The sequence below is a fragment of the Nerophis ophidion genome, linkage group LG23 (assembly GCF_033978795.1).
Source record: "Nerophis ophidion isolate RoL-2023_Sa linkage group LG23, RoL_Noph_v1.0, whole genome shotgun sequence".
NCBI classification, from domain to species: domain Eukaryota; kingdom Metazoa; phylum Chordata; class Actinopteri; order Syngnathiformes; family Syngnathidae; genus Nerophis; species Nerophis ophidion.
The window spans coordinates 11,234,940-11,261,705 of NC_084633.1; the positions used below are offsets into that span (position 1 = coordinate 11,234,940).

At 39.1% G+C, this 26,766-nt stretch overlaps 1 protein-coding gene across 1 annotated transcript in view; it reads left to right on the forward strand.

Moving 5' to 3' along the window:
• Window positions 1-26,766, forward strand: part of LOC133541408 (dynein axonemal assembly factor 5-like) — a 64,953-nt gene that overhangs the window by 28,532 nt on the left and 9,655 nt on the right. Inside the window, exons 7-10 of the mRNA XM_061884809.1 lie at window positions 1,154-1,297; window positions 4,002-4,170; window positions 10,758-10,905; window positions 18,874-19,024. Of these exons, the coding sequence (XP_061740793.1) occupies window positions 1,154-1,297; window positions 4,002-4,170; window positions 10,758-10,905; window positions 18,874-19,024 (612 nt within the window). The remainder of the gene's footprint in view (window positions 1-1,153; window positions 1,298-4,001; window positions 4,171-10,757; window positions 10,906-18,873; window positions 19,025-26,766) is intronic.

Consider the following 26,766-nt stretch of genomic DNA (forward strand, 5'->3'; position numbering starts at 1 on the left):
AATTATGAACAGAATCGGTGACAAAGGACAGCCTTAACGGAGTCCAACCCTCACTGGAAATGTGTTCGACTTACTGCCAGCAATGCGGACCAAGCTCTGACACTGATCATACAGGGAGCGGACCGCCACAATAAGACAGTCCGATACCCCATACTCTCCGAGCACTCCCCACAGGACTGCCCGAGGGACACGGTCGAATGCCTTCTCCAAGTCCACAAAGCACATGTAGACTGGTTGGGCAAACTCCCATGCACCCTCAAGAACCCTGCCGAGAGCATAGAGCTGGTCCACAGTTCCACGACCAGGACGAAAACCACACTGTTCCTCCTGAATCAGAGGTTCAGCTGTCCGGCGTAGCCTCCTCTCCAGTACACCTGAATAAACCTGTGTGATTAACCATTTTTTATTTAATTATCCTTTGACTAAACTATTTTAAAGTCTGAAGTTCTTAGTTTTTTATTCTTTTTTTATATATAGCAATGAAGCTAAACTGCGTCATCCCACCTCACAGGTGGTGGGATTATCTTGGTAAAGAAGAAGTGCTCACCAACACAGATTTTTAAAGATTTGTGAATTGAGAGGAATAGGTCTTTTGTCTATATAGTATAAGTTTTAGATATTTGAGTTCAACTAACGAAGAATGGGAACAAATACCTGTTGTGTTTATATTTTTTATTTATTTATTATTATATGTAAAAGGCAAAATGTTTTGTACATCTCCTCTATTGGGCTTTATTGGATTGTAAAGGTCTGTCTAATTAATTGGAGCTCAATTACCGGTATGTATCACAGAGCCTCAGGTATGTTTACAATTTATATTCAATTGCCCAGCATCTCTTCTTTAACTTGTTTTCCTGCAGACACGTGCCAGTGATTTCTCATGTAAGTGCCGAGGTCAACAAGTGTGTCTGTACAAGTATGAGTGTACCTCTCAGCATCTCCCCATCAACTGACTAGCACAGTCACCACCATTTAACCCTAATGACAGGTTAGGAGTAGACTGCCATTTGGATGGAAAAGTAGTGTTCCCCTGTGTTAACATGGGAGTTAAAGTTGAGCGGCAGGATTTGGCCAAACCTGACCGTATGTAGGTGGCTGGATGGCCGTACACATCATTACACAACTTCACCGACTCCTCTCGCTTTTTTTCCAGGTTCTGTACTTGGAGCAGTTGCTGTGCTGCGTGGATGTGCTGCTGCGTCAGTGTGATTCAGACTGTAGCTCGGTCAGCCTGCAGCTGCTACAGGTGCTGGTCACCGTCCAGAGCCTCGCCACCGAGCCTCACATCAGCGAGAAGGTGAGGAAATACCCCATCCGTTTCATTTAAAGAATGTTTTATGATTCAAAGCAGCAAGGCAGCTATTTCAGGAATGCTCCTGCTTCAAAGTGGGCATGACAAACAGTGTAATTACCCACTTGGCCAAGGGGCGCTGAAATTGCACCTTTGGAATGGAACTTTTAAAATTCAGTCTTAGGTGAAAGGAGGTGGGTGAAAGGCGAGTCGAACAAATAGAAGGGGAAAAAAACACCTCAAGCAGAAAAGATTGGCGTTTCTTAGCAGGTGTGTGTCATCCGTCTGGTCTGCTTGTGTCACAAGAATTCACGTGTTCTCTCTAAAGAGACAGACAGGAACTGTGACAAATGAAGTCAACACAATCTGAGGTCAGTTAGCAAGGATTTGACTAGCAGACACCACAGAAGCCACCAACGCATGTTTACATCAGTCCGCATGTTAGAATGACAGGGAGGCGTATTACAGCGCAGCGTGAATAGATTATGAATAATAGGAAAGCATTGGTGGGCCCAGAGGAAAAGTAGAAGACATTTCCCAGAAAAGGGGGAACATTTTTCCCATCAGTGAACAGCTCAGGGTTGTCTTCATCCCTATTCATCCCTGGGGGACTATGATGGCTTATGAAGTGCTCTAAAGGGCCGCTAATTATTTACACTCTTCTCTCTTTCTACTTCCTGTCTCTTAGCTCACTAGTGTGCATGTGTCTGTTTGACTGTCTACGTGTGCGCTCATGCGTGTTTTGTCAGTTTCTTTTGCTTTTTGTGACATCCTGTGTACGTGACATGCCTGCTTTTAAGTGATGTTATGTGTAAAACCTTGTCACATCTTTTTCCCATGGCTTTAAATGTAAAACTCACAACACAAACTCTGCATCCACCAGATTCACTTCATAAGCACTTTTTGAGCATTTGTAAAGGTCATTCACAATCCTTATGAAAGAAAAGAACACAGGTTTTTTTATGCATTCTAAACAGTAAATCGGAATCAGAATCAGAAAAACGTTAATAATCCCCGGGGGGAAATAAAAGTGTTGCAAATGTATTGGAAATGAAGAATCACATGTACATAAGTATTCACAGCTTTAGTTCAATACTTTGTTGATGTACTTCTGGCAGCAATACGATGCCTCAAGCTTGGCACACCTATCTTTGGGCAGTTTCGCACATTTCCTCTCTGCCGCACCTCTCAAGCTTCATCAGGTTGGATGAGAAGCATTGTTTTTTATCGAGGATGTTTCTGTACATTGCTGCATTCATCATTCCCTCTGTCCTGACTAGTCTCCCAATCCTGCCACAGAAAAACATCCCACACAGCATGACGCTGTAACCACCATGCTTCACTGTAGTAATGGAATTGGCCTGATGATGAGCAGTGCCTGGTTTCCTCCAAACATGACGTGTTGCATTCACACCAAAGAGTTCCGTCTTTGCCTCATCAGACCAGGGAATTTTGTTTTTCATTTCAGTTGTATGTTGGGCAACTTTTTTTTTTCCCGAAGAAATGGCTTTTGTCTGGCCACTTTACCATACAGGCTTGATTGGTGGTTTGCTGCAGAGACGGTTGTCTTTCTGTATGGTTCTCCTCTCTTCACAGAGGATTGCTGTAGCTCTGACAGAGTGACCACTGGGTTTTTGGTTTCCTCCCTGACTAGACTAAGATGAATGCAGCAATGTACAGAGACATCCTGGATGAAAACCAACACTTTTCATCCAACCAGATGGAGCTTGAGAGGTGCTGCAAAGACGGATGGGCGTGATATCATATACAAGACTTAAGGCTGTAATTGCTGCCAAAGGTACATCAACAAAGTATTGAACAAAGGCTCTGAATACTTACGTGCGTGTTTTTGCACATATATATATATATATATATATATAAATATATATATATATATATATATATATATATTTGTTTTTTTTATAATTTTGCAAAACATTTTAAAAAAACAGTTTGACATTGTCAATATTAGGTATTGGCTGTAGAATTTTGAGGACAAAAATTAATCTATTCCATTTTAGAAAAAGGCTGTAACAAAAAAATGTGGATAAAAGTGAAGCCCTTTGAATACTTTGCGGATGCACTGTAACCCAGAAATATAGTGGGGTGTATTTATTCAACTAAAGAGAATACTTGTCATTTGAAGTCTATATGAGTTGAAACCGTAATATGTTAAAATGCTTGTTTAAGGGTTGCAATACACCCTAATTATTAGTAGTTGTGCAAGCCCTTTTTTTTAAGTTGCAACTATTTAACTTTGCTTTTTTGGCATTACTGTAAGACCACCGAGCTATGCACCTTAATTATTGTTTAAATTGTATATATTTCTAATTTTTTGCATATTTTTCTTGGACACATTATTTTTTTTCCTTTTTTGCATTGATATTAGTGAAGGTCTAATTTTATTTTGCGGATGTATAATGACAATGAATGCATTTTATTCTATTCTATTGTTTGTCAGACATGATTTGTGTCTCCTCAACCCAGTTCTCATGGGTTGATTTGTTTAAACAAATAAAGCCAAGACCCGAGGGTTTGTGGACAGACTTTGAATTGCAATTAAGTAATTTGTGTTACTTCTTTTTTATCAGTTGTTCAAAATTCAAGCGTTTCCAGGAAAACCTGAATACATAGACCTCTTGCACATGTTGCAACTTCACTTTGTTGCAGTCACACTATTATTTTCAGCTTTTTAATGTGTCTCCCTCAGGCCCTAGAGAGTGTACAGACCTTATACAAGGTCCAGGGCCTTGCCTCCGAGATGGAGCTCTACAGACAACACATGGGCGAACTGCTAGACTGGCTGTCTGTCTCCGTTAACACCTGGTCCAGTTATACTCCACACAGGCTGCAAATGCACATCATAGTGGTGCAATCAGGTGAGAACTTACATGAGACAACATTTTCTGAAGGTGATTTCCAGAAGCACACTGCAAAAAACATATAATCTCGTTAATGTTTTTTTTATCAAGTATTACTTCATTGCGCACCCTTTCCCCGAAACAAGTTTAGACACAAGCCGTTACATCATGTTTTAAACATTTAGCTGTTCACACATGATCCATCATTGAGGCAGTGCATCAAACCCTCCAGCTGTCAAAAGAGCAGAATACATTCTCTCATTTGCAAGGAGAAAAACACCGCTTTCCATGCATCCTCAGTAGTAGAGTTATTGCATCATGCCAGTTTGAGATGAATGCTTTGTCAGTCATCCGGGAAGAAATCTGCTAGGTTACTCAATCAGAAATCTGTCATTAGCACCAGTTAGCTTATTGACATTTTGTAAATCCCTGGCCCTCTCTCCTTCCAGCTTATCAGTTTGTCTCAGCAGGGCCTAAATGAGAGGGTGTGTGTGTGCATGTTTAATAGAGTTGACACTCATCGTCTGTGGCGCTGAGACCTTCCCTTTAGCCATTTAATCCTCCATCATCAGCACCTCCTTGTGCCACACTTTCATCTGCATCCCTTTTTCCCACCCTTTGCTGTCTCTTTCTAATTGACTGGGCAGCTGGGTGCCCCAGTAATCCCCATGCAAACAGACACACACACAACCGGTCCACTCGCACTGTGATCCCAACACAGGTCAGGACATCAAACGACCCAACCGCCGCCTGCTCTTGACCTTCTCTTGGATCAAGGCCACTTTGAAGGCCAATTGTGAATGCGAAACTTTTCATTTGCGCATTTGAATGGTGCGTTATAAGCCTTCCAGGATTCATAGCCAGGATGTATTTTTGCAAGAGAAGGCTGCAATGGAGTGTGGCTCCTGTGTTTGATGTGCATATGTTTCGGGGATCTATGTCAAACAATAGGCTGGGAGCAAACTTTGATCTTTTTGCTTGCTCATCAGTTCTTCCAGCACCTCATCTGTTTTTGTCAGAGACAAGAGCCTCTCATATCCTTCAAGTTGCTCAGCTGAAATGACACCGATCATTTTTTGGTAAATCTTTTATTTCCCCTTTAGCCTTGTACTTGACTCCAATACTTGACAGTAACTCATGTTTCCACCGAGAAGAACAGTGCAGTTTGGAGTGGTAAACTCTGATGTGGCTTGTGTTTTTCTCGACATGGAGGATACCAATACCCGCATCAGCTACAGTACATAAATGTGACATCATACAGAAAACACGGTGACTTCAACACAAAAGAATATCACCTGACGTTTTTCAAAAATACGAAAATCTATTTATTTATATCTATACATATTTAACACACAAAAGTGACTGCTAAACAATTAACAAAACTACAGTGCCTCTGCACACTTAGAAATTCAATCAAAATACGCTTTTAAAGTCACATTACCGTCAATTTGTTATGATACTTCAGTTCAGTGAGTACCTTTTAAAAAGATCTCCTTTTGATTTTTCTTTGGAGTTTTTGTGATGCCGTCATAAGAGGATACCAGTGATGATAAAGAGAAAATATGTGATGTTGACCATAGAACGGAAAATATCTTATTGCATATTTGCCCTATTCTGGCTACTTGGTGATATTGTTAAGATTTAAGCAGTTGTGAGTAATTGAACTCGGAGTTGAAGAAGAAAAGAGGGAATATTAAAGCGGGCGATTTTATAAAAAAAACTAGTGGAAGATGGCATAGGGATTTTCTTCCTTAAATTTTTCTTATAGCGATGTAGACCAGTGGTTCTCAAATGGGGGTAGGCGTACCCCTGGGGGTACTTGAAGGTATGCCAAGGGGTATGTGAGATTTTTTTTTAATATTCTAAAAATAGCAACAATTCAAAAATCCTTTATAAATATATTTATTGAATAATACTTCAACAAAATATGAATGTAAGTTCATAAACTGTGAAAAGAAATGCAACAATGCAATATTCAGTGTTGACAGCTAGATTTTTTGGGGACATCTTCCATAAATATTGATGTTAAAAATTTCTCTATTACAATCCCCAAAGAGGGCACTTTAAGTTGATGATTACTTCTATGTGTAGAAATTTTTATTTATAATTGAATCACTTGTTTATTTTTCAACAAGTTTTTAGTTATTTTTATATCTTTTTTTCCAAATAGTTCAAGAAAGATCACTACAAATGAGCACTATTTTGCACTGTTATACAATTTAATAAATCAGAAACTGATGACATAGTGCTGTATTTTACTTCTTTATCTCTTTTTTCAACCAAAAATGCTTTGGCTCTGATTAGGGGGTACTTGAATTAAAAAAATGTTCACAGGGGGTACATCACTGAAAAAAGGTTGAGAACCACTGATGTAGACGATGTCCAGGAAACCCACAATGCGTCTTCTTTGCCACATTTGGACAAATGTAAGCGTCTGGATAAAACTATGCCTAAAACATTAATTTTAGGTGTTTGCCATGCAAGCCCAAATCAAAACTGCTCTTGACATGGAAGAGGTAGATTACACATTTAAGAACACACATGAATGTGGCAGACATGTGATGACTTTTGCTACAGTATAGGCTGTCTAAATACTACATTTAATTTTCATTGGTGTTTTAGAACAGTAGCTGACATATTGTTCCTTATTTTTACTGTTTATATTTTGACATTGAATAATTGAATCATTTTGAAACAAACATGACTGCAAGATAATTGTTATTTCATGCTATACCTCACAAGGGGCTAATCAGATAAATTAAGTTAGCTAATAGAATAAACATTGTTTGTACTCTTTGTGATTTGTGCACGATTTTGCATTTGGAGTAGTTAGAAGTGGAGAGGGAGTCAAAGGGACATAAATTGGATATAAAATCCAAGGCAGAATCCACAAAAGCAGAAACAAAAAGGAGAATGCAAGCTTCGCAAAAATTTTCCAGGAAGGCTCATGCCTTAATAACTTTGGCATTTATTAAAGCATAAATGCCAAAGTAATGTGTGAATGACCCAAAGTAATGTGTAATAATGTAAATAACTAGATGAACCATCTCCACCATCTCTGGCTGTGAAGTGAACGCGAGTAAAGTTGTGAATGCTGTATAGAGTAGGCCAGTGGCGTGGCGCAGTGGGAGAGTGGCCGTGCGCAACCCGAGGGTCACTGGTTCAAATCCCACCTAGTACCAACCTCGTCACGTCCGTTGTGTCCTGAGCAAGACACTTCACCCTTGCTCCTGATGGGTGCTGGTTGGCGCCTTGCATGGCAGCTCCCTCCATCAGTGTGTGAATGTGTGTGTGAATGGGTAAATGTGGAAGTAGTGTCAAAGCGCTTTGAGTACCTTGAAGGTAGAAAAGCGCTATACAAATACAACCCATTTATCATTTATTTATCATTCTTAACCTTGTCGGAGGTACCGAACCCCGCCAGTTTCATATGCGCATTCACCGAACCCTTCTTTAGTGAAAAATAAAATGTTTTTTCTTAATTTAATAATGTTACTATATTAAAGAAATACTAATAAAGAGATATTTTACAAACAGAAAGTTACAGGTATGTACACATGATCCCATGTTTACATCTCATTGTGCAACATGTGAATGTTTTAGTGGGACCTAAATGCGATATCTGAAAGGGGTACAAATTATTTCCAACCCCACCTTGTACAGAGCTCATGAAAAACAATGTTTTTTTTTATGTCATTGTAAGTGGGCCAAAACACTTAGAAAATAATCTCATTGAAATGATTGCTGTAATTTGATTATAATTATAAAACATTGAACTTGTTATTTAGTCAGGTTGGGACGAAGGCTCTGTCGAACCCCTGAGGCCGACTGACCGAACCCCTAGGGTTCGATCGAACCCAGGTTAAGAACCACTGGAGTAGGCTAACCCATGTGGTTCCTGTGGAGGTGAACACAAGTTGTAATTACTGTAGTGAGTAAAAAACATAGTGACTGAAACAGACATAGTGATTTATTTGGATAAATCGGGTATGTATTTATGTAAACTCTGTTGACAATTTTTCAATTCAAAACGTCTTTAAATGGTGTTTTTTTGGTGAATTTTTGCATGTTCAATTGCTAAGCAACCACCCGAAGTTTCGGGCCCCAGACCTCCGGCTTGCATTCAGTCTTTTTCATTAAGTTCAAATCACATGCCTGAAACAGTTGTTTTTCTCACTACAATAGAGCGAAAACATCCTTGCCAAGGCACACCCTCCTGGTTTAGGAGTATAAATATTTGGAGTTTTGGCACCAGCCGCTAAACTACATCTGACCAATCTAATTCTATGAGCATTAACTGATGAAGTCTAGTGAGGTATTGGCACCAGCCTCAAGACTAGATCTGACCAATCTAAGTCTGACTAGATCTGACCAATCTAAGTCTATGAACATGAACTGATGAAGCCTACACGGATGAGAGGCGAAACTTCTAAGACAAACCGAACCGTCCAATTGCTATTGATTGAATGCCCTGAGATTACAATGACCTGGATGAATGAGAACATTCATAGAAAAAACATCTATCCATCTTGGTAAGAGAACTTGTTCATAACCCAAAGAACACCTGTATTTACCTGTCCTTTCAACGACAAGGGATAAGTGAATATTTCAAGGTTTAGGACCAGTTTCATCCATCCATCCATCCATCCATTTTCTACCGCTTGTCCCTTTTGGGGTTGCGGTGGGGGGTCACTAGAGCCTATCTCAGCTGCATTCGGGCGGAAGGCGGGGCACACCCTGGACAAGTCACCACCTCATCACAGGGCCACCAGTTTCATATAAAACACAATTTTTTTACAAGTTATATACATAGGGCTTCCCCTTACCATCGCTATTTCAGTTTGGGGGCCGTGGCCAGGACAACCTTGAAGACCCCTCCTCTAGATAATGAATACAGTATAATATTGAAAACAATTCAATCAATCAATGTTTACTTATATAGCCCTAAATCACTAGTGTCTCAAAGGGCTGCAAAGACCACAACACAAACCACTACGACATCCTCGGTAGGCCCACATAAGGGCAAGGAAAACTGAAGTGGGGTGGAGCTAGCGGGGGGTGTATATTGTAGCGTCCTGGAAGAGTTAGTGCTGCAAGGGTTACTAGGTATTTGTTCTGGTGTGTTTATGTTGTGTTACGGTGCGGATGTTTTCCCGAAATGTGTTTGTCATTCTTGTTTGGTGTGGGTTCACAGTGTGGCGCATATTTGTAACATTGTTGAAGTTGTTTATACGGCCACCTTCAGTGTGACCTGTATGGCTTTTGACCAAGTATGCGTTGCATTCACTTGTGTGTGTGAAAAGCCGCAGATATGTGACTGGGCCAGCACGCAAAGGCAGTGCCTTTAAGGTTCTTTGGCACTCTGTACTTCTCTCTACGTCTGTCTACACAGCGACGTTTTAAAAAGTCATACATTTTACTTTTTGAAACCGATACCGATAATTTACGATATTACATTTTAAAGCATTTATCGGCCAATAATATCGGCAGTCTGATATTATCGGACCTCTCTAGTTACTATATATGGAAATATCCACTGACGTCACCAAGAGGAAAAACGTCCCACATCGTATGGAACAAGTTTGGAAGATGGCAAGATTGTTTTATAAATATTTCTGCAATTCCTCCATGGTTTGATTTAAAATTTCCGGAATCTAGGAGAATCCCAAATACTCAAAAACAGGTATGAACAGGTAGGAAAAGTTGGTTTTGCATTAACATGACCCCTCTAATTCAATTACTATGAGCAATGTATCAACATTAATATCATATTATCAGTATCATAAAGAACATATGCATTTTATTATCATTCGTATGGCTATATTTTTTGCGTATATTCTGTGTTTTGTTTGTAATTTTTTATGGGCTGCTAAACACATAAATTGACACTTCAGAAGCTCTACTGAATTTTGTTCACACTGCAGAAGTTTTGACAGTTAAAAAATACATTCACTGCTGTTCTCTGCTGTGATTCTGACCTTGGCCAACACACCCTTTGATTCAAATGTTCCTGTCTGCCATATCTCCTCTTGTGGTTGATTGCCACCCATTGAACCCACTCAGGATATCCGCCGTCTCCTCTCTTGCTTTGCAATTGAACAGTGCACGGGCGCTTATCAGGCATTACACACAAATGTAGGGCTAAATACGGCTCTGTAAACATGGCGTGTGTGTGTTGGTGAGTGTGTGTGTGGGCAGTGGTGCGACTGGGAATACTTGTTGTGTGAGAGTCTCACTTTTCCTGTAATAGACACTTGTTTGGAAACACAGTTTGACACAAGGACCTTTTTATGTCTCATTTCCTCAGGGCGCTGTGTTTGCGTGTATGTCACTGTCTACCTACTCTATTGATGTCTCAATAACCTTTAGTCAGTGCTACACTAAATATCCTTTGAGTGTGCTGGCCTTGTCTTCTTTTTACCTAAGGGCATTTAGGATCTTGCAAACTTGAGAAGACACACTAATAAAAATGAGGAGGGTTTCCAATATATAACAGAGAAGCAGTTTTTAAGCTGTGTGTACAATGTGTTTGTTCCATGCCGAAAGTGCACAGCAGGTGAAGAACCTGTTAGTAACAAATATGATTTATATATTATGTGTTATAGGTCCAGTTATTGGAGATTTTGTGAGCCAGTTGATGCCTTTGCTGCACTCCTGCCTCCAACCAGAGCGAGACCAAGAGATGAGAATGAGCATTTTTACTATGCTAGCCAAGTTGCTGCTGGACAGAGGCAACACGTTGGATTCCAAAGGGTTAGATCGCATACACACACACACACACACACACACACACACACACACACACACACACACACACACACACACACACAGTCAGGGAAACAACCTTTAAAATACACTTACAGGGGTTGGATATGTTTTATGTTAAACAATGCCAGAGTGTCAAATCATAAGATTCATGCATTTTGACGCAGTTTTGGATACCAGTCTTTTTGTGTGGTTTTGGTAGGTATATTGTGACGTGACCGCAAGGTGAACATTCAGTGCATCCGGAAAGTATTCAAAGAGCTTCATTTTTTCCACATTTTGTTATGTTACAGCCCTATTCTATAATGGAATACATATTTTTGTCTTCAAAACTCCACATACAATACCCCATGACAATGTGAAAAGTTTTATTTTTTTACATCTTGAAAATGTGTTAAAAATAAAGGAATAAAAACTCACGCCTGCATAAGTATTCACAGCCTTTGCTCAATACTTTAAGCACTTTGGCAGCAATTACAGCCTCAAGCCTTCTTGAATATGATGCCAGAAGTTTGGTACACTAATCTTTGAGCAGTTTTGCCCATTCCTCTTTGCAGCACTTCTCAGGTTGGATGGGAAGCATTGGTTGTCATCCAGGATGTCTCTGTACATTGCTGCATTCATTGTTCCCTCTATCCTAACTAGTCTCCCAGTTCCTGCCGCTTTAAAACATCCCCACGGCATGATGCTGCCACCACCATGCTTCATTATAGGGATGGTATTGGCCTGGTGATGAGCAGTGCCCGTTTCCTCCAAACATGATGCCTGGCGTTCATGCCAAAGAGCTCATCAGACCAGAGAGTTTTGTTTTTCATGTTCTAAGAGTTTTTCAGGTGCACTTTGGCGAACCTTTTACAAAGAAATGGCTTTCATCTGGCGACTAAACAGGCCTGATTGGCGGATTGCTGCAGAGATAGTTGTAAATAAAATAAATAAATGGGTTGTACTTGTATAGCGCTTTTCTACCTTCAAGGTACTCAAAGCGCTTTGACACTACTTCCACATTTACCCATTCACACACACATTCACACACTGATGGAGGGAGCTGCCATGCAATGCGCCAACCAGCACCCATCAGGAGCAAGGGTGAAGTGTCTTGCTTAGGACACAACGGACGTGACGAGGTTGGTTCTAGGTGGGATTTGAACCAGTGACCCTCCACTGCGCCACCCCGTCCCTTGTCTTTCTGGAAGGTTCTCCTCTCTCCACATAGGAATGCTGTTGCTCTGACAGAGTGACCATCGGGTTCTTGGTTTTCTCCCTGACTAGACTAAGATTATTGCAGCAAGGGCTGTATGAAAACAAACATTTCCCATCAAACCTGATGAAGCTTGAGAGGTGCTGCAAAAATGAATGCGCAAAACTGCCCAAAGATAAGTGTGCCAAGCTTGTTGCATAGTATTCAGTTCAGTTCATTTTATTCCAGACATGCATACCAGGTTACATTTGTGTACAAACAAAGGTTGACAGTTTTCATTTCAACAGGTCCGAAAAAGAGTGGGAAGAAGCAGAGCTAAATCCTACCACCTCTCCAAATCACCACAATCCTCAGCAATATACTGTATATATATATTTATGATTTTGTTCAATCCTTGTGTTCAGTATACACCACTTATAGTTTTTTTCACATTGGGTCTCTAAGCGAACCCGGAACCTACACAGTCTCGCCTCCACAGACGAACCCAAACCCGACCTCTGGCTACACACACCCAAAAGTCCAGGGACCAGGGCCCCCCACGCATCCCATTTCCCCCAAGCATCCAGGCAGACATCTTACCCAACAAGGTGTGCGTGCCATGACTGCACTAACAAAATTACTCGCTTTGTTAGTATTGACACTTCAAACATCTCAACATCCCAGGACCATGATCAATATGCACACGAATATTCCTCACCTTTGCAAATAGATTTAAGGCTGTAATTGCTGCCAAAGGTGCATCAACAAAGTATTGAACAAAGACTGTGAATACTTATGTACATGTGATTTATTTATATATATATATATATATATACACATACATATATATATATATATGTGTACACATACATATATATATATATATATATATATATACAGTACATTTGCAAATCTTTAAAATGAACCTTTTCAACTTGTCATTATGGGGTATTGTCTGTACAATTCTGAGAACAAAAAATATTTTATTCCATTTTGGAATAAGGGTGTAACACAATATGTGAATACTTTCCGGATGCACTATACCTGGTAAGACATTAAGTCAAGCTCTCATTCAGAGGCTTCAGGCTATCAGAAAAGACAAAACAATGTAGAATAAAGTATTATTTTTAATATGATCTTGGCATGTGCATAATAACACAAATGTACAGTGAAATAATTGTTCCAAAAACAGCTTTTTTTACGCAAATTGGAGAGTGCAGGTGTACCCACCTGATGTGATGGGGTGAAAATATATGAAGTTTATTTGTGATTATGACCGTGTCTGGGGGGGGAGAAGCGGTGATGTCTTCAACATATATATATTCAAACAGTGCATTTTTTAAAAGATAAATGTTGATACCTTTGGAAAAGGTGGAGCGATGTTTCATTTGTAATCTGGGAATGCCTCCAGAAACATACGTGAGAGGCAGACTGGAGCAAGATTTACTCCAAAGCATATCCCATACATGATATCTACACCAGGGGTCCCCAAACTTTTTTCCACCAGGGACCGGTTTAATTTATACATTATTTTCACGGACTGGCTTTCCACGTGTGGCAGAAAAAAAACTGCAAAAAAATGACTATTAAAAATCGACTCACCATAACACTTAATTAGTGGAAGCCCTGAGCGTGCTTCTTTGCGAAGATGATATCATAAACTGTTACCAGTTTTTCTTAACCAGTACCGCCCCTTAGAATGTAATATATCTGTTTTTCAGCTGTGGTCCGTATAGGCCGCAGCGGTACTCAGTTGTAATACACTTTTCCACCACTTGTGGCAGTAATGACAATATAAAACAGTGGTAAAGCTGTATTTTCATTTGCATTTTAATTTTATTGACAGTTTAGTTAAACATTTTACTATAATTTAGATTATTTTCGTAGCACAACATAATACATATTGCATATAAATGTATTGTTTATTTGATTAGTACTTCTAATCAGCCTGGCCTGAGCCTAAGGTTTATTTGTTAAATTAATAATAATATTTGTGATTGACACATGCTATTATATCATTTTACAAGGTAGTAAACTGTAAGTAGGGTAGATATAATGTTTGAATATGATCAAAATCAAGAGTAAGATTACTCATTCAGTGTTAATATTGGAGTGGTCCCCAGTTCTCTCTGTGGCAGAATAGTTTGGCAATGAGGTCAAAAAGGTTAAGAACCCCTGCTATATACAATGACCCTGCGTGGAACTGCATATGGAAATTAGCTTTTAGCTACAATTATGGCACATTAACATTTATATGTTCATTAATGTGCATTGTCCCATCCACTATAACAAATGGTGACTTCCTATCAGGAGTTGTAAGATGCATCTATAAACAAACTATTGGTGTGTTTAGTGGGACAGGCAAAAGTTAAGTCAGAGAAAATACGGTAGTTTATAAATTACTTAATGTTTTTGTGGGCTTCGGTAGCAAATGCGTCATTGACAGGTACCGGTCCCTGGACCGGTGGTTGGGGACTACTGATCTAGACCACAAGGAGTGTTTTAAATGTAGATTAAAATTATTATAGGGCCCTTTTTAAATAAACAAATATTATATTAATCTTATTATTATGTTATTATTATAAGTCGACTTGTCCAAGATGTACCCCGACTTCCGCCCATGTGCAGCTGAGATAGGCTCCAGCAACCCTCACGACCCTGAACGGGACAAGCGGTAGAAAATGGATGGATGGATAGTTTAATGCAAATGATTTTATTTCCCCACTGACCTCAATTATAGTTGAGTTCAACAGTTCCATGGTTGAACTGTTTCCATTGTACCTTTTAATTACTGTGTATTACTGCTTTGGGTTGTATTACTTTCCTAATGTGCAAGGTTATCATAAATAACTGATGGAGGAACAAATCCTTGAATAATATTACATTTACGTAGGTTACTGTATGCGCGTGGGCTATTTTGAATCTATTTGTTTCTGTTATGCGAGGTGACTGATGTCACTTATAACTGGTATAAAGACTGATTGCAATATTATTCAACACGTACTGTATGTTGTGGGAGTGTGCCTTGAAACATAGTAGTCAATTTTTTTTTAAATAACAGATTTGAGCCTCTTGACAAATTGTGGCAGCAATTGTGAAATATTTGGTGGAACACAGAAACAAAACAGGATATGAATCATTTATATATACTATGTACAGCTATTTGTTATTCTGTCACAAGTTTCTGAAGCGTTGACCTCCCACTGTCGTTTCAGGTTGTTTCCCCAACTCATTGTGATTAGCACACCCTGTATTTTTAGGCTTCACCTCACATCAAACTGCAAATGAACACTCCGCCCACTTGGCACCAGAATTAGAAAGGTAGAAAGACACACAAATACAGCAACAGTGTGTTTCCATTCGGTCACATTGGCTTCTTTCGGATGTTAAAACACAGTTTGAGTTCAAATCTTATCACTTCGTGTAGGAGGACACTTGCTATCAGACTCTCTCCTGCAGTCATTTAGTAATAATGCCTGATGAAGGAGGTAGGACGTGATGGGTTTGTCTTGACACCCCACTAGGGGCTCCTGTTTATGGTTTTGTCCCCTCTGGGTCTACCTTTCAGCCCTCCAGGGTCCCACCGAACCCCTCAGCTGTGCAGCCTTTATCCTGGGCTCACGACACTAATCTGAGAGAATGCTCGAGGCCGTGACAAGGGTTCCAGCCATCGCAGCAACAGCTGCTGCTGTCAATCCCAAAGACAAACTGCGCTCATGGAGTTGTCTTGGAGACATGTCAGTAACTCTTAAGGCTGCGGCCAAAAGCTCTGTTAAGATTTGTGGGGCTTTCCACTGCTTAAGATGAAGGACAGATAGCATCCCTTCGAAGAGACACAAAGTTGTATGGACCTGTCATGAATCATGACGTTTTACTGACAAAAATAGCATTTCATGATTCAAACAGTAGGACTTTTCACATGCGAACTCACAATAATTAACAGAAATAAGCGGGAAAACTACATTTTGTTTGCAAAAAATGAAGCAATAATATTAATAAATTAAATATTTTTTTGTAAAAAAAAAAAAAGTATATATTTACATATTTTCTTTTACATTTTTGTATTCATTATTATTTTGCTTGCATGTCTGTTAATAACAAAGTACATATGTTCAATATAAGTAAAATACAAATATTCATAAAATCAATAATATACCATAAAAACACATTAATAAATATATTTTAATTTTACAGATATAGTTTGCACGCATGTCTGTTCAGAATAATATGAAATGTTTACTTTAGTATTTTTGGAAAAATTGTAAAATAAATTATATATATAACCTTACCCACTACATGTTTCTGTATTCTTAGTCTGCATGAATGTCTGCTTATGACTTGATACAAATAAATAAATATAAATAATAGTTAAGACAAAATTCATTTAATTATTTGTTTATTCATTCCTATGGAATTTCAAACTGAATTATTGTCAGCATTCCTTATTTATATTATTTTATATGTCACAACTACTTTGCGTGCATGTCTTTTTTTTATGAAAAAAGAATAAAATATGTATCAATCTTAAATATTTTGAATGTAAAATTTGCATGTATATCTGTTAATAACAATATAACATATAACTTCTTAAATCAAAATTTATCACAATAATTTATTTTGTCTTCATGAAAATGCTCAAATATATTCTCATTTTGCATGACATTTTTTTTTATTCTTAGTTTGCAAAAATGTCAGCTTATAACAAGATACACATTTATTATTTTTTTTAAATGTTTAGACAAAATTCCAGGATTTAACAATATTTCTTATTGATTCCCATGAAGTGTCCAATTTAATTATCAAAATTTCTTATGTACATTAAGTTGGATGTCATAATTACTTTGCATGCATGTCTTCTCATAACAAAATTTAAATGTTCATTATTAGTAAAAAATATTTGTATAATTATTAATTTCCTATTTTAAAATGTGTTACAAAAATATATTTTAATCTTACAGACATCCTATTTTGTAATGTACAGTTTGCATGCAAGTCTGTTCATACCATTATAAAGTGTTCTTTGTGAATCACATTTTACCAAAATGAATTTTGTATTTTAGAAAATGCTGAAAAATATTCTACACACATGTTTTCATTAGCTTGGATTTCTGCTTTATAACAAGATTCAATTTCATTACAAAATAAAAAATTGTTTACACAATGTTCCACAAATTCACAATATTTATTATTCATTCCCACTAGGAGTATCCAACTAGATTATTACCAACATTATTATGCTAGATTGAAAACCTTCTCAAACAGAATTGTCAATGTTCAACCTTACGTGATTATGCAATCACTGACCACAATATTAGACTCACCTATAAAATGGGGTCCAAATTACAGCATATGATTATATTACTCTACAAACTGTAAACTGTAACCAGCTCTTTTATTTTGGCAAGAAGTAGATCTCTGTCACAATTTACTAATTCTTTGTTAAATATTTTCTCAACTACTATTTTTCAGCACTCCATACCGTTGCTGTAAAGTCTTATTTATTCTTAATTTAACAATATTTTACATACATGTAATCTATATTTGTTCCCTGTGAGTTTTAACTGATCACAGCAACATGATAGTTTTAACCGTATCATCTTTTGACATATTTAATCTTATAAAGAAATTCTTTAAATGGAGCTACACGATACATACAAATCCTCCCATGCACAGTTTCAGACCAGTAGTGTACCCACTTTGTCAGAAGTCAATAATAGTCTTGAAATAATCTCTGTAATCTTAGTTCTCCGTCCAAAATTACATAATGATAACTCTGCTGCAGAACAAGGAAAAAAAGGGAAATTCACACACACACTGTTTGATGTATAGCTGTGGCTTTTGTGAATGGAATAAACCATTAAATCATAAGTAGAAGGTGCAAAATAAAAAGTATATTGCTGCTCTTAAAAAAATGGCCCTGGAACATCCAAAGCTAAGTAAAGGCTTTTACCTATGAAAGTGTATAAGGTAATGATGCTTTTAAATGTTGTTTTTTTTATTTGTTCATTCCTTACACTGTCAGATTAAGACAAGAACTTCAACAGTATGTAAAATCGGGCTGCATTTATGGCACACAGTCTCCCTCTAGTGGGAGTGAAGTGCCACAGCATTGCAAAGCAAGACCCTACTTCTCAGCACTGACAGAATGAAAGTAGACTTTGAAAAGTGTGTGAGTGAGTGGATGTTTAAACACCTGAACCAGCTTCGGTGAAAATAGAGAAAATGATAGAGGATTTTCTCTTCTCTAGTACAAAATTATTTTTTTTTAAATAAAATCCATCCATCCATTTTCTACCGCTTATAGTAAAATAAAATGATTGTTGGCAGCTGCCTTCCCAGCCAACTTTTGATGAGAAAATTACCTAAATTAATAAACAATTCCCCCTAACATAATTTGTTTCCAGGCAGGGAAGTTTCCAAAATGTATATGTAATATAATTTTTCTTTTTTCACTGCAATAATGATGTAGATGACTGAGCTGTCTTTGACCACAAGGTCATTTATGAACAAGTATATTGGACAACACAGCAGCAAAAGAAACAATGTTGTAATAGTAGTGAGAGGCAAATTGCTCAGTTTATTGTAAACAACCACACATGCATGAGCTTCACGCCACGTGAACGGCGTTAATAGAAATGTATTTAGGTTTATTTAGGTTGTCTACAGCCACAGTTATTAATGCTAATATGAGACCCTTTGTTATTTGCTTCTGTAGACCCTGCACCTGGCGACTATAGGTTTGATTGAGTACAGACATTGATCGGAGCATTTTCTTCCAGGCTTTTCAGGGACGAGTCTCAAAAGTTCATGGTTGACATCCTGCTTCCTAACCTGGTGTGGCGTGCTGGCCGCTGTGCCACAGCCCTACGTACCGCAGCCCTAAGTTGTCTGCTGGCGCTCCTGCACGGAGGCTCCATCCTACCGCAACAGGTGCAAACACACACGCACACACTGTTTCTCCAATCTCCTTTTACTATAAGCAAAGTGCTCTGCACGTTGATCTCCCTCCATATTAAAAAACTTTGATTTTAAAAGATTAATTTAAATTGGAGGTGCCCTGATCCAATATTAAAATGGTATTATTGGTCAGATATCAGCAAAACAGCCAGTATTGAATGATATCAGCTTACATCCAAAATCTCAGATACAAGCGCAGTCCTGCGGTGTGTTTACTTGCACAAAGTTGGACAGCCAGTCAACATTTAAATATATGCCAATAAGCACACAAGTTCTATCTTTTCATGTGTTTTAGTGAAGTAATTTACATAAGGTAAACATAGTAGTCTTTATAATAGACTACAAGGAGCAAGCAGCTGGACTACATCTAAGCAAGCAATAGCACACAAGGTGGACATACATATATAAGTGTCCTTAATTGAACAATATTGCACATTTGTCAATATAAAGGAGTAAAGTGAAACCTCGATTTCAGAAGTAATTTAGTTCTTGAACATGGTTCGTAAATACAAAACTTTGTATAATGTTCCCCATAGGAAACAATGTACCGTATTTTTCGGACTATAAGGCGCACTTAAAATCCTTTAATTTTCTCAAAAATCGTCATTGCGCTTTCATCATCGGCGATCACTCGAGACGAGTAAGATTGTCCTCCTGTCGGTGGGTCTGGTCATCTGTGGGTCCTCAGGTGGCTGTAGAGGCCGATCCTGGATCCGCAGACTTTATCGCAGTGGGGGCATGCGTGGGTGGTTGACTGGGTAGTGGTTGTGGTGTGAGGAGCTGTGTTGGTGTGGATCTCTCCTTTCTCTGTTGCCTCTTGGTTTCTGCGGCACAGTGGAGGTCCTTCTCTAGGTGAGTTGTGCCTTCATGGACCATCTTGCTCCACATGTTCCTCTGGTGGGATACCCCCTCCCAGTTGCTGAGGCTGAAGTGACACTTTCTCAGGTGGGTTTTGATGTTATCCTTGTACCTCTTCTTCTGCCCTCCTTGGGTACGTTTTCCTTCCTTTAGCTGGCCATACAGCATTTGCTTTGGAAGGCGGTTGTCAGGCATGCGTATGACATGGCCTGTCCATCGCAGTTGATGTCGGATGATGGTTGTGGTGATGGTGGAGATGTTGGCTTCTTTCAAAACACTGATGTTTGTACGCCTCTCCTCCCAACCGATCCTGAGGATCTTCCGGAGACATCGTTGGTGGTACTGCTCCAGGGCCTTCAGATGTCTGCTGTAGGTGGTCCAGCTGTCGGCTCCATAGAGCAGTGTGGGCAGAACTACTGCTTGATAGACAAGTAGCTTTGTCTTTGTCTGGATGTCTCGGTTTTCAATAACGCTCTTCCGCAGCCTGGCAAAGGCTGCACTGGCACACCCGATGCGGTGGTGAATCTCTGCGTCAATGACAGCTCTTGTAGAGAGAAGGCTGCCAAGGTAGGCGAATTGATCCACATTATCCAGGATGTTGTCTCCCACATGAATTGTGGGGGGTTGTGGGAGTGTGTCAGGAGCTGGTTGGTATAGGATTTGGGTCTTTTTTATGTTTATGTCAAGTCCCAGGAGTCTGTAGGCTCTGGCAAAGGCGTTTAAGATGTCCTGGAGGTCCGCTTCGGAGTGTGCAACTAGGGCATTGTCATCCGCATACTGGAGCTCCATGATGGAGGATGTGAACACCTTGCTTTTTGCATTGCGCTTTAAGACCTGGTGTGCCGTGTGTATGGAGGAGGGGGTGGGGCGGAGGCGTGGTTAAGAGGGAAGGAATATATTTACATCTACAATTCACCAACTTCAGTATTTCATATATATATATGTATATATATATATATATATATATATATATATATATATATATATATATGAAATACTTGACTTTCAGTGAATTCTAGCTATATATATTTATTTTATTATATATATAAATAAAAGAAATAGTTGAATTTCAGACGGCACCTATCAAATGCACAGTAAGAAAAACAGAGTTGTTCTACTAACTGTACTGTGCTTGCTGGTTATTAAAAAACAACAACACTTACCTTTCACTATTTGAGTAACCTTTGTTCTGCCATTCATTTCTTCCTTCGACAGTGTAATATATTGGGTTGGAGTCAATAACCAGGCGAGGTGATGAAGTTACATCTCTTTACTGTGGGCTTCAGAACAGACTCCCTCACTTGCCGTCAGGTGCAAAAAGCAACCCCATAACGCTATAGCCAACATTCACCAGGAGATGGCAACAGACAACATAGAATCACTCTATTACAGACGGCATCGCCATGGCTGTAACTTCCTCGTTCTTCTGCTTCGTCTCCTTATGTGTGCAGTTTTTTATTCAAATCCGTAGATGTTGTAACGTGATTGGGCAGGCAAGCTGTTTATATAGTGGGAAAGCGGATGTGAATACAGGCTGTCCCCACTCAGCCACGTAAATAAGAACCGCCCACCAAAAGGTTCATCTTTAAGAGAAGTTCAGACAAAGGCTTGACATCACATCACAGCCTGTAAAACATGATCTTTGCGAAATGCTGACCAAACAACCATAATTACATTATATGTAGACCACAAGGAAGTGTTTGAATGTAGAAAAAAAGATCATAATATGAACTCTTAAATACGTCTTATAATGGGGTGAGAAGCTCTGTCATCCGGGAGGAGCTCAAACTAAAGCCGCTGCTCCTCCACATCGAGAGGAGCCAGATGAGGTGGTTCGGGCATCTGGGCATCCGATAGGAGGCCACGGGGAAAACCCAGGACACGTTGGGAAGACCATGTCTCCCGGCTGTCCTGGGAAAGCCTCGGTATCCCCCGGGAAGAGCTGGACGAAATGGCTGGGGAGAGGGAAGTCTAGGCTTCCCTGCTTAGGCTGCTGCCCCCGCAACCCGATCTCGGATAAGCGGAAGAAGATGGATGGATGGATGGATAATCTGGTGTGTCTTGTGTATGAAAATAGACCTGAGTAGACTTGTTCATCAACAGTGCTCCTTATAATGCAGTGCTATTATAAATCCATATTTTAGTTTGTAGATTTTTAGCACAATATAAAGTGATCTACACTATACATATATACATATCACAAGATGATATACATATCACAAGGGAGCAATGGATTAACCATCTATGTAATAGAAAAAAGTCAAAACAGCAACAACAAGCTGCTTTATGCTCCGCTCTGCTTTGCTCTGCTAACAGGCGCACACACAGAAGTCACTATGGTGCCCTCTCACAAACAAAATCCTTAAAGGCCTACTGAAATGAGATTTTCTTATTTAAACGGGGAAAGCAGGTCCATTCTATGTGTCATACTTGATCATTTTGCGATATTGCCATATTTTTGCTGAAAGGATTTAGTAGAAAACATCGACGATAAAGTTCGCAGCTTTTGGTCGCTAAAAAAAAAGCCCTGCCTTTACCGGAAGTAGCAGACGATGTGCGCGTGACTTCACCCGTGTGAGGGCGCCTCACATCCTCACATTGTTTATAATGTGAGCCACCAGCAGCAAGAGCTATTCGGAACGGGAAAGCAACACTTTTCCCATTAATCTGAGCGAGGATGAAAGATTTGTGGATAAGGAAAGTTAGTGAATCACGAAAAAAAAGAAAAAGAAAAAGCAAAGGCTCCTGGCGGCGGCAGTGGGACCGTTTCAGATGTAATTAGACACATTTACTAGGATAATTCTGGAAGATCCCTTATCTGCTTATTGTTTTAATAGTGTTTTAGTGAGATTGTAAAGCCATACCTGAAAGTCGAATGGCTGCGGTGAATGCCAGTGACTCTCAGAGAAGCCAATGCAGGAGCCAAGCTCACAGCTGCCTTTTTGAGCTGCAGGAGGAAGTCGCATAAAAGGCTGAAGTCTCCAGTAAGAGCTGACTTAATATCACAGTTGGTTGACATGTGGTAGAGAAACATCTTCGCTTGACCGCCCTGTGTTAAAGCTTCACAACAAACAAAGAAACACAGGCTGTGTTTCGGTGTTAAAGGCAGCTGCAATCCACCGCTTTCCACCAACAGCATTCTTCTTTATAGTCTCCATTATTAATTGAACAAATTGCAAAAGATTCAGCAACACAGATGTCCGAATTACTGTGTAATTATGCGATGAAAAGAGACGACTTTTAGCCGTGTGTGGTGCTGGGCTAATATGTCATCATTCCGCGACGTTTTCAACAAGAAACTCTGCGGGAAATTTTAAATTGTAATTTAGTAAACTAAACCGGATGTATTGGCATGTGTTGCAATGTTAATATTTTAGCAAAAAGCCGCTGCCTGACCAGGGCTCAGAAAATCTGCAAAGACTCCTTCCACCCCACCAAGGACTGTTTTCACTGCTGGACTCTAGGAAGAGGTTCCGCAGCCTCCGTTGTAGAACCTCCAGGTTCTGTAACAGCTTCTTCCCTCAGGCCGCAAGACTCTTGAAAGCATCATCATTTAATTATCCTCTCAACTCCCCCAAAAATGGATTAACTCGCTGGAATAAAAAAGACAATATAAAATACATCCATAAACATGGACGCATGTGAAAAAGTGCAATGTATTTATCTGTACAGTAATCTATTTATTTATATCTGCACATTATTGCTTTTTTAAAAATCCTGCACTACCAAGAGGTAATTCAACAAAATTTCGTTCTTATTTGTACTGTGAAGTTCAAATTTGAATGACAATAAAAAGGAAGTCTAAGTCTAATCATTGATATATTAACTATCAGACTGCGTGGTCGGTAGTAGTGGGTTTCAGTAGGCCTTTAATTTCAACAACCATATTGCTTCAATAACAAACAACGAACAAAAAGTAAAATGCACACGCAAGAGCAGAGAAAGTGGTGAGAGGAGCAGACAGAGGGAGGGTAAATTTTCTGGGAGGAGGAGATGGCAGCCGTACGTTTCTGCGCTTTGGAAGAGCAAAGGGCCGCTCTGCTAAGAGCGAAGAGATACTGTCTTCTCTGCTTTGATTTAATTCTGTTGTGGTATATTTTCCCAGAAAAGACCAGCTTCATCGCAACTTAAACTCGATGTGATTACTTACTGTGCTGTGATCATGCTTGTGAGTGCCATGAATGTACTCCTGGCAAATAGTCTCTTTTTAAACTTCACAGCAATTAGCTCTTTCTTTCCACATTGGTCTGTTGAGTTTTTGGCACTCTTTTTGAGTTAGCAAAATGGAGAAAATGTGTCAAAAGGTGAAAAATTTAAGAAAAGGCACACATGCTGGAGTATCTAGACTTGACTCCTGCACAGCAAGTCATGTGGAGGATTCCACCTCCCCAACAAACATTCGCCCTGCTTTCATGCCTGCAGGTTCATAAATCGAAAAGTTTTTATATAGAGGGGTTTTGTAAGTCGAGGTTCCTCTGTATCAAATAATTATAGTCGTATTTTCATTACAGACAGATACAAAGTCTCCAAGCCATTATATTACAAAGGATCCAGTAACAAACAGGTCCGCATTATACAATCTACTGCTTCATGAGATTATTTTAAAGAATTATTGTGACCAATTTGTGTTGCTTAAAAAATAAATCAATACTCCGCTTCAACAGCATGATTATGTCATATGGTATTTTTTCACACTTATTGTTTTCTGAGTAATTTCACTTGATAAAGCCTAGTTGAACATTGTACACTAAAAAATAATACTAGTACGTAGTATTTTCTATGATTTGTGCTGATATTATATCAAAATATTATCGCTATCGGCCAATACTCTAGGCTCCAATACTGGAATTATATCGTAAGTGAAAAACTATCTAGACTCCCTTAATTTAATTTACATCGCACATAAAAAAAAAAAAAGATTTTGCGTTTCCCTACTCTCTAGAATTTGACTGTACCATGACATATAATCATTTAAATAATTTAGAAAGGTTATATTTTGTGCATAAATGTGTTACTCCTTATCCTTTCTATACTAAAGGAATATTTTCTTTCAAAAAAAAAAAATACATTTCACTCTTGTTACCTAAATTATTTTTGGGTGTTATTTGTTTTTCGGTGTTTTTCAAATAATATTTTTACTGTAATATACTTTGTGTCAACATGCTTTAGGTTAAATACAATGTGTATTTGCAAATGTTATGCTGACCACTCTCCTGTTACTTTCAGTGTTCATCAATTTAGATGAACATTGCATCTAAATTGATTTAAGTTGCTACATTTTGAGGAGTTCAATATGTGTATTATCAGTTTTGAAGTTCAGTTCAAAATTATTTTTAGTTTATTAAGCCAATGGCAGTTCTTTTCCTTGTCTCCATCACCAAAGTGCCTGCTCATGTTGGCTTCCATTGGTTTTCTTTGATGTACGACGAGTGCCTTAAGATAAGGTCTGTTATAAATTATGACTTAAAGATCTCTGATCCAATGGGCTGCCATCTTTACGTCCTGATCTGAAGGAGTAGGGGCAGCAGGTGTGCATGGAGGGATGCGGCGTACGGGTTCACATTCCTTTTGTCTGTCAGGGACAATGGTCCCACTGTTCCGCTGTTCTTGTTCTGTCTTTGCACCTGCCCAATGTTCAAGCGCATGTACTGTACACACGCATCTGGCTGGCTTCACATGCGCCGCGTGACCAAAGCGTCTCGCACGCCTCGTCTAGTTCACAGGCAAACAGCTGGGAGTGGGAAGGAGAACGTCGGGTGTAAACGAAACAGGATCCAGGCTGCCGACAATCCACTTCGGTTTAAATAAAAAGTGAAGTAAAAAGAATTAGGACTGTCAAATGATTGAAATATTTCATTGCGATTATTCACGTTGTGTCCATCGTTACCTAATTATTAATTAATTAGATGTAAAAACAATTATTTGATAAATCTACCATTGATACAATTTTGCTTTGTGCAAGTGTTTGTTTATTAAACATGCTTTTTAAAATAGCAAAAATGGACACAAACACTCTTAATACTGACAATTAAAAAAAATACACATGGTGCATCGGTGTCGTGCCAGATTTTGTATCCTCAACAAAATGTGCATCCTCTCAGTCTAAAGTGCTAGCATTCGGAAGGAAAATAAGCTTTTCTTCCATGTTTGGATACCAGTTCAGCCCAATAATAACACAAAATATGGATTGTTATGATAATTCCTTGATTGTCAAATATGTCTGGTGATGTAATGTGTGATATGAACATTTAACTTTCTCTATTTTGTAATAGTGTGTAATATTTGCAAGGTGTTCAGCCTGCTAAGCACTATGTAATTAAGGACTATCAACCAGAGAATTTATCAGAGAATATACACATTATGAAATATACATTATATCAACCTGCCAGAAAACGTGTCCGCCCTGCTATAATTCTCCTTTGATGGGCTAGCCTTTATTTAGGTAGAGTGCAAACGCTCCAGCAGCCAGGGTTGTATATTTTCAATCAATCAATCAATCAATGTTTATTTACATAGCCCCAAATCACAAATGTCTCAAAGGACTGCACAAATCATTACGACTACAACATCCTCGGAAGAACCCACAAAAGGGCAAGGAAAACTCACACCCAGTGGGCAGGGAGAATTCACATTCAGTGGGACGCCAGTGACAATGCTGACTATGAGAAACCTTGGAGAGGACCTCAGATGTGGGCAACCCTCCCCCTCTAGGGGACCGAAAGCAATGGATGTCGAGCGGGTCTAACATGATACTGTGAAAGTTCAATCCATAGTGGCTCCAACACAGCCGCGAGAGTTCAGTTCAAGCGGATCCAAGACAGCAGCGAGAGTCCCGTCCACAGGAAACCATCTCAAGC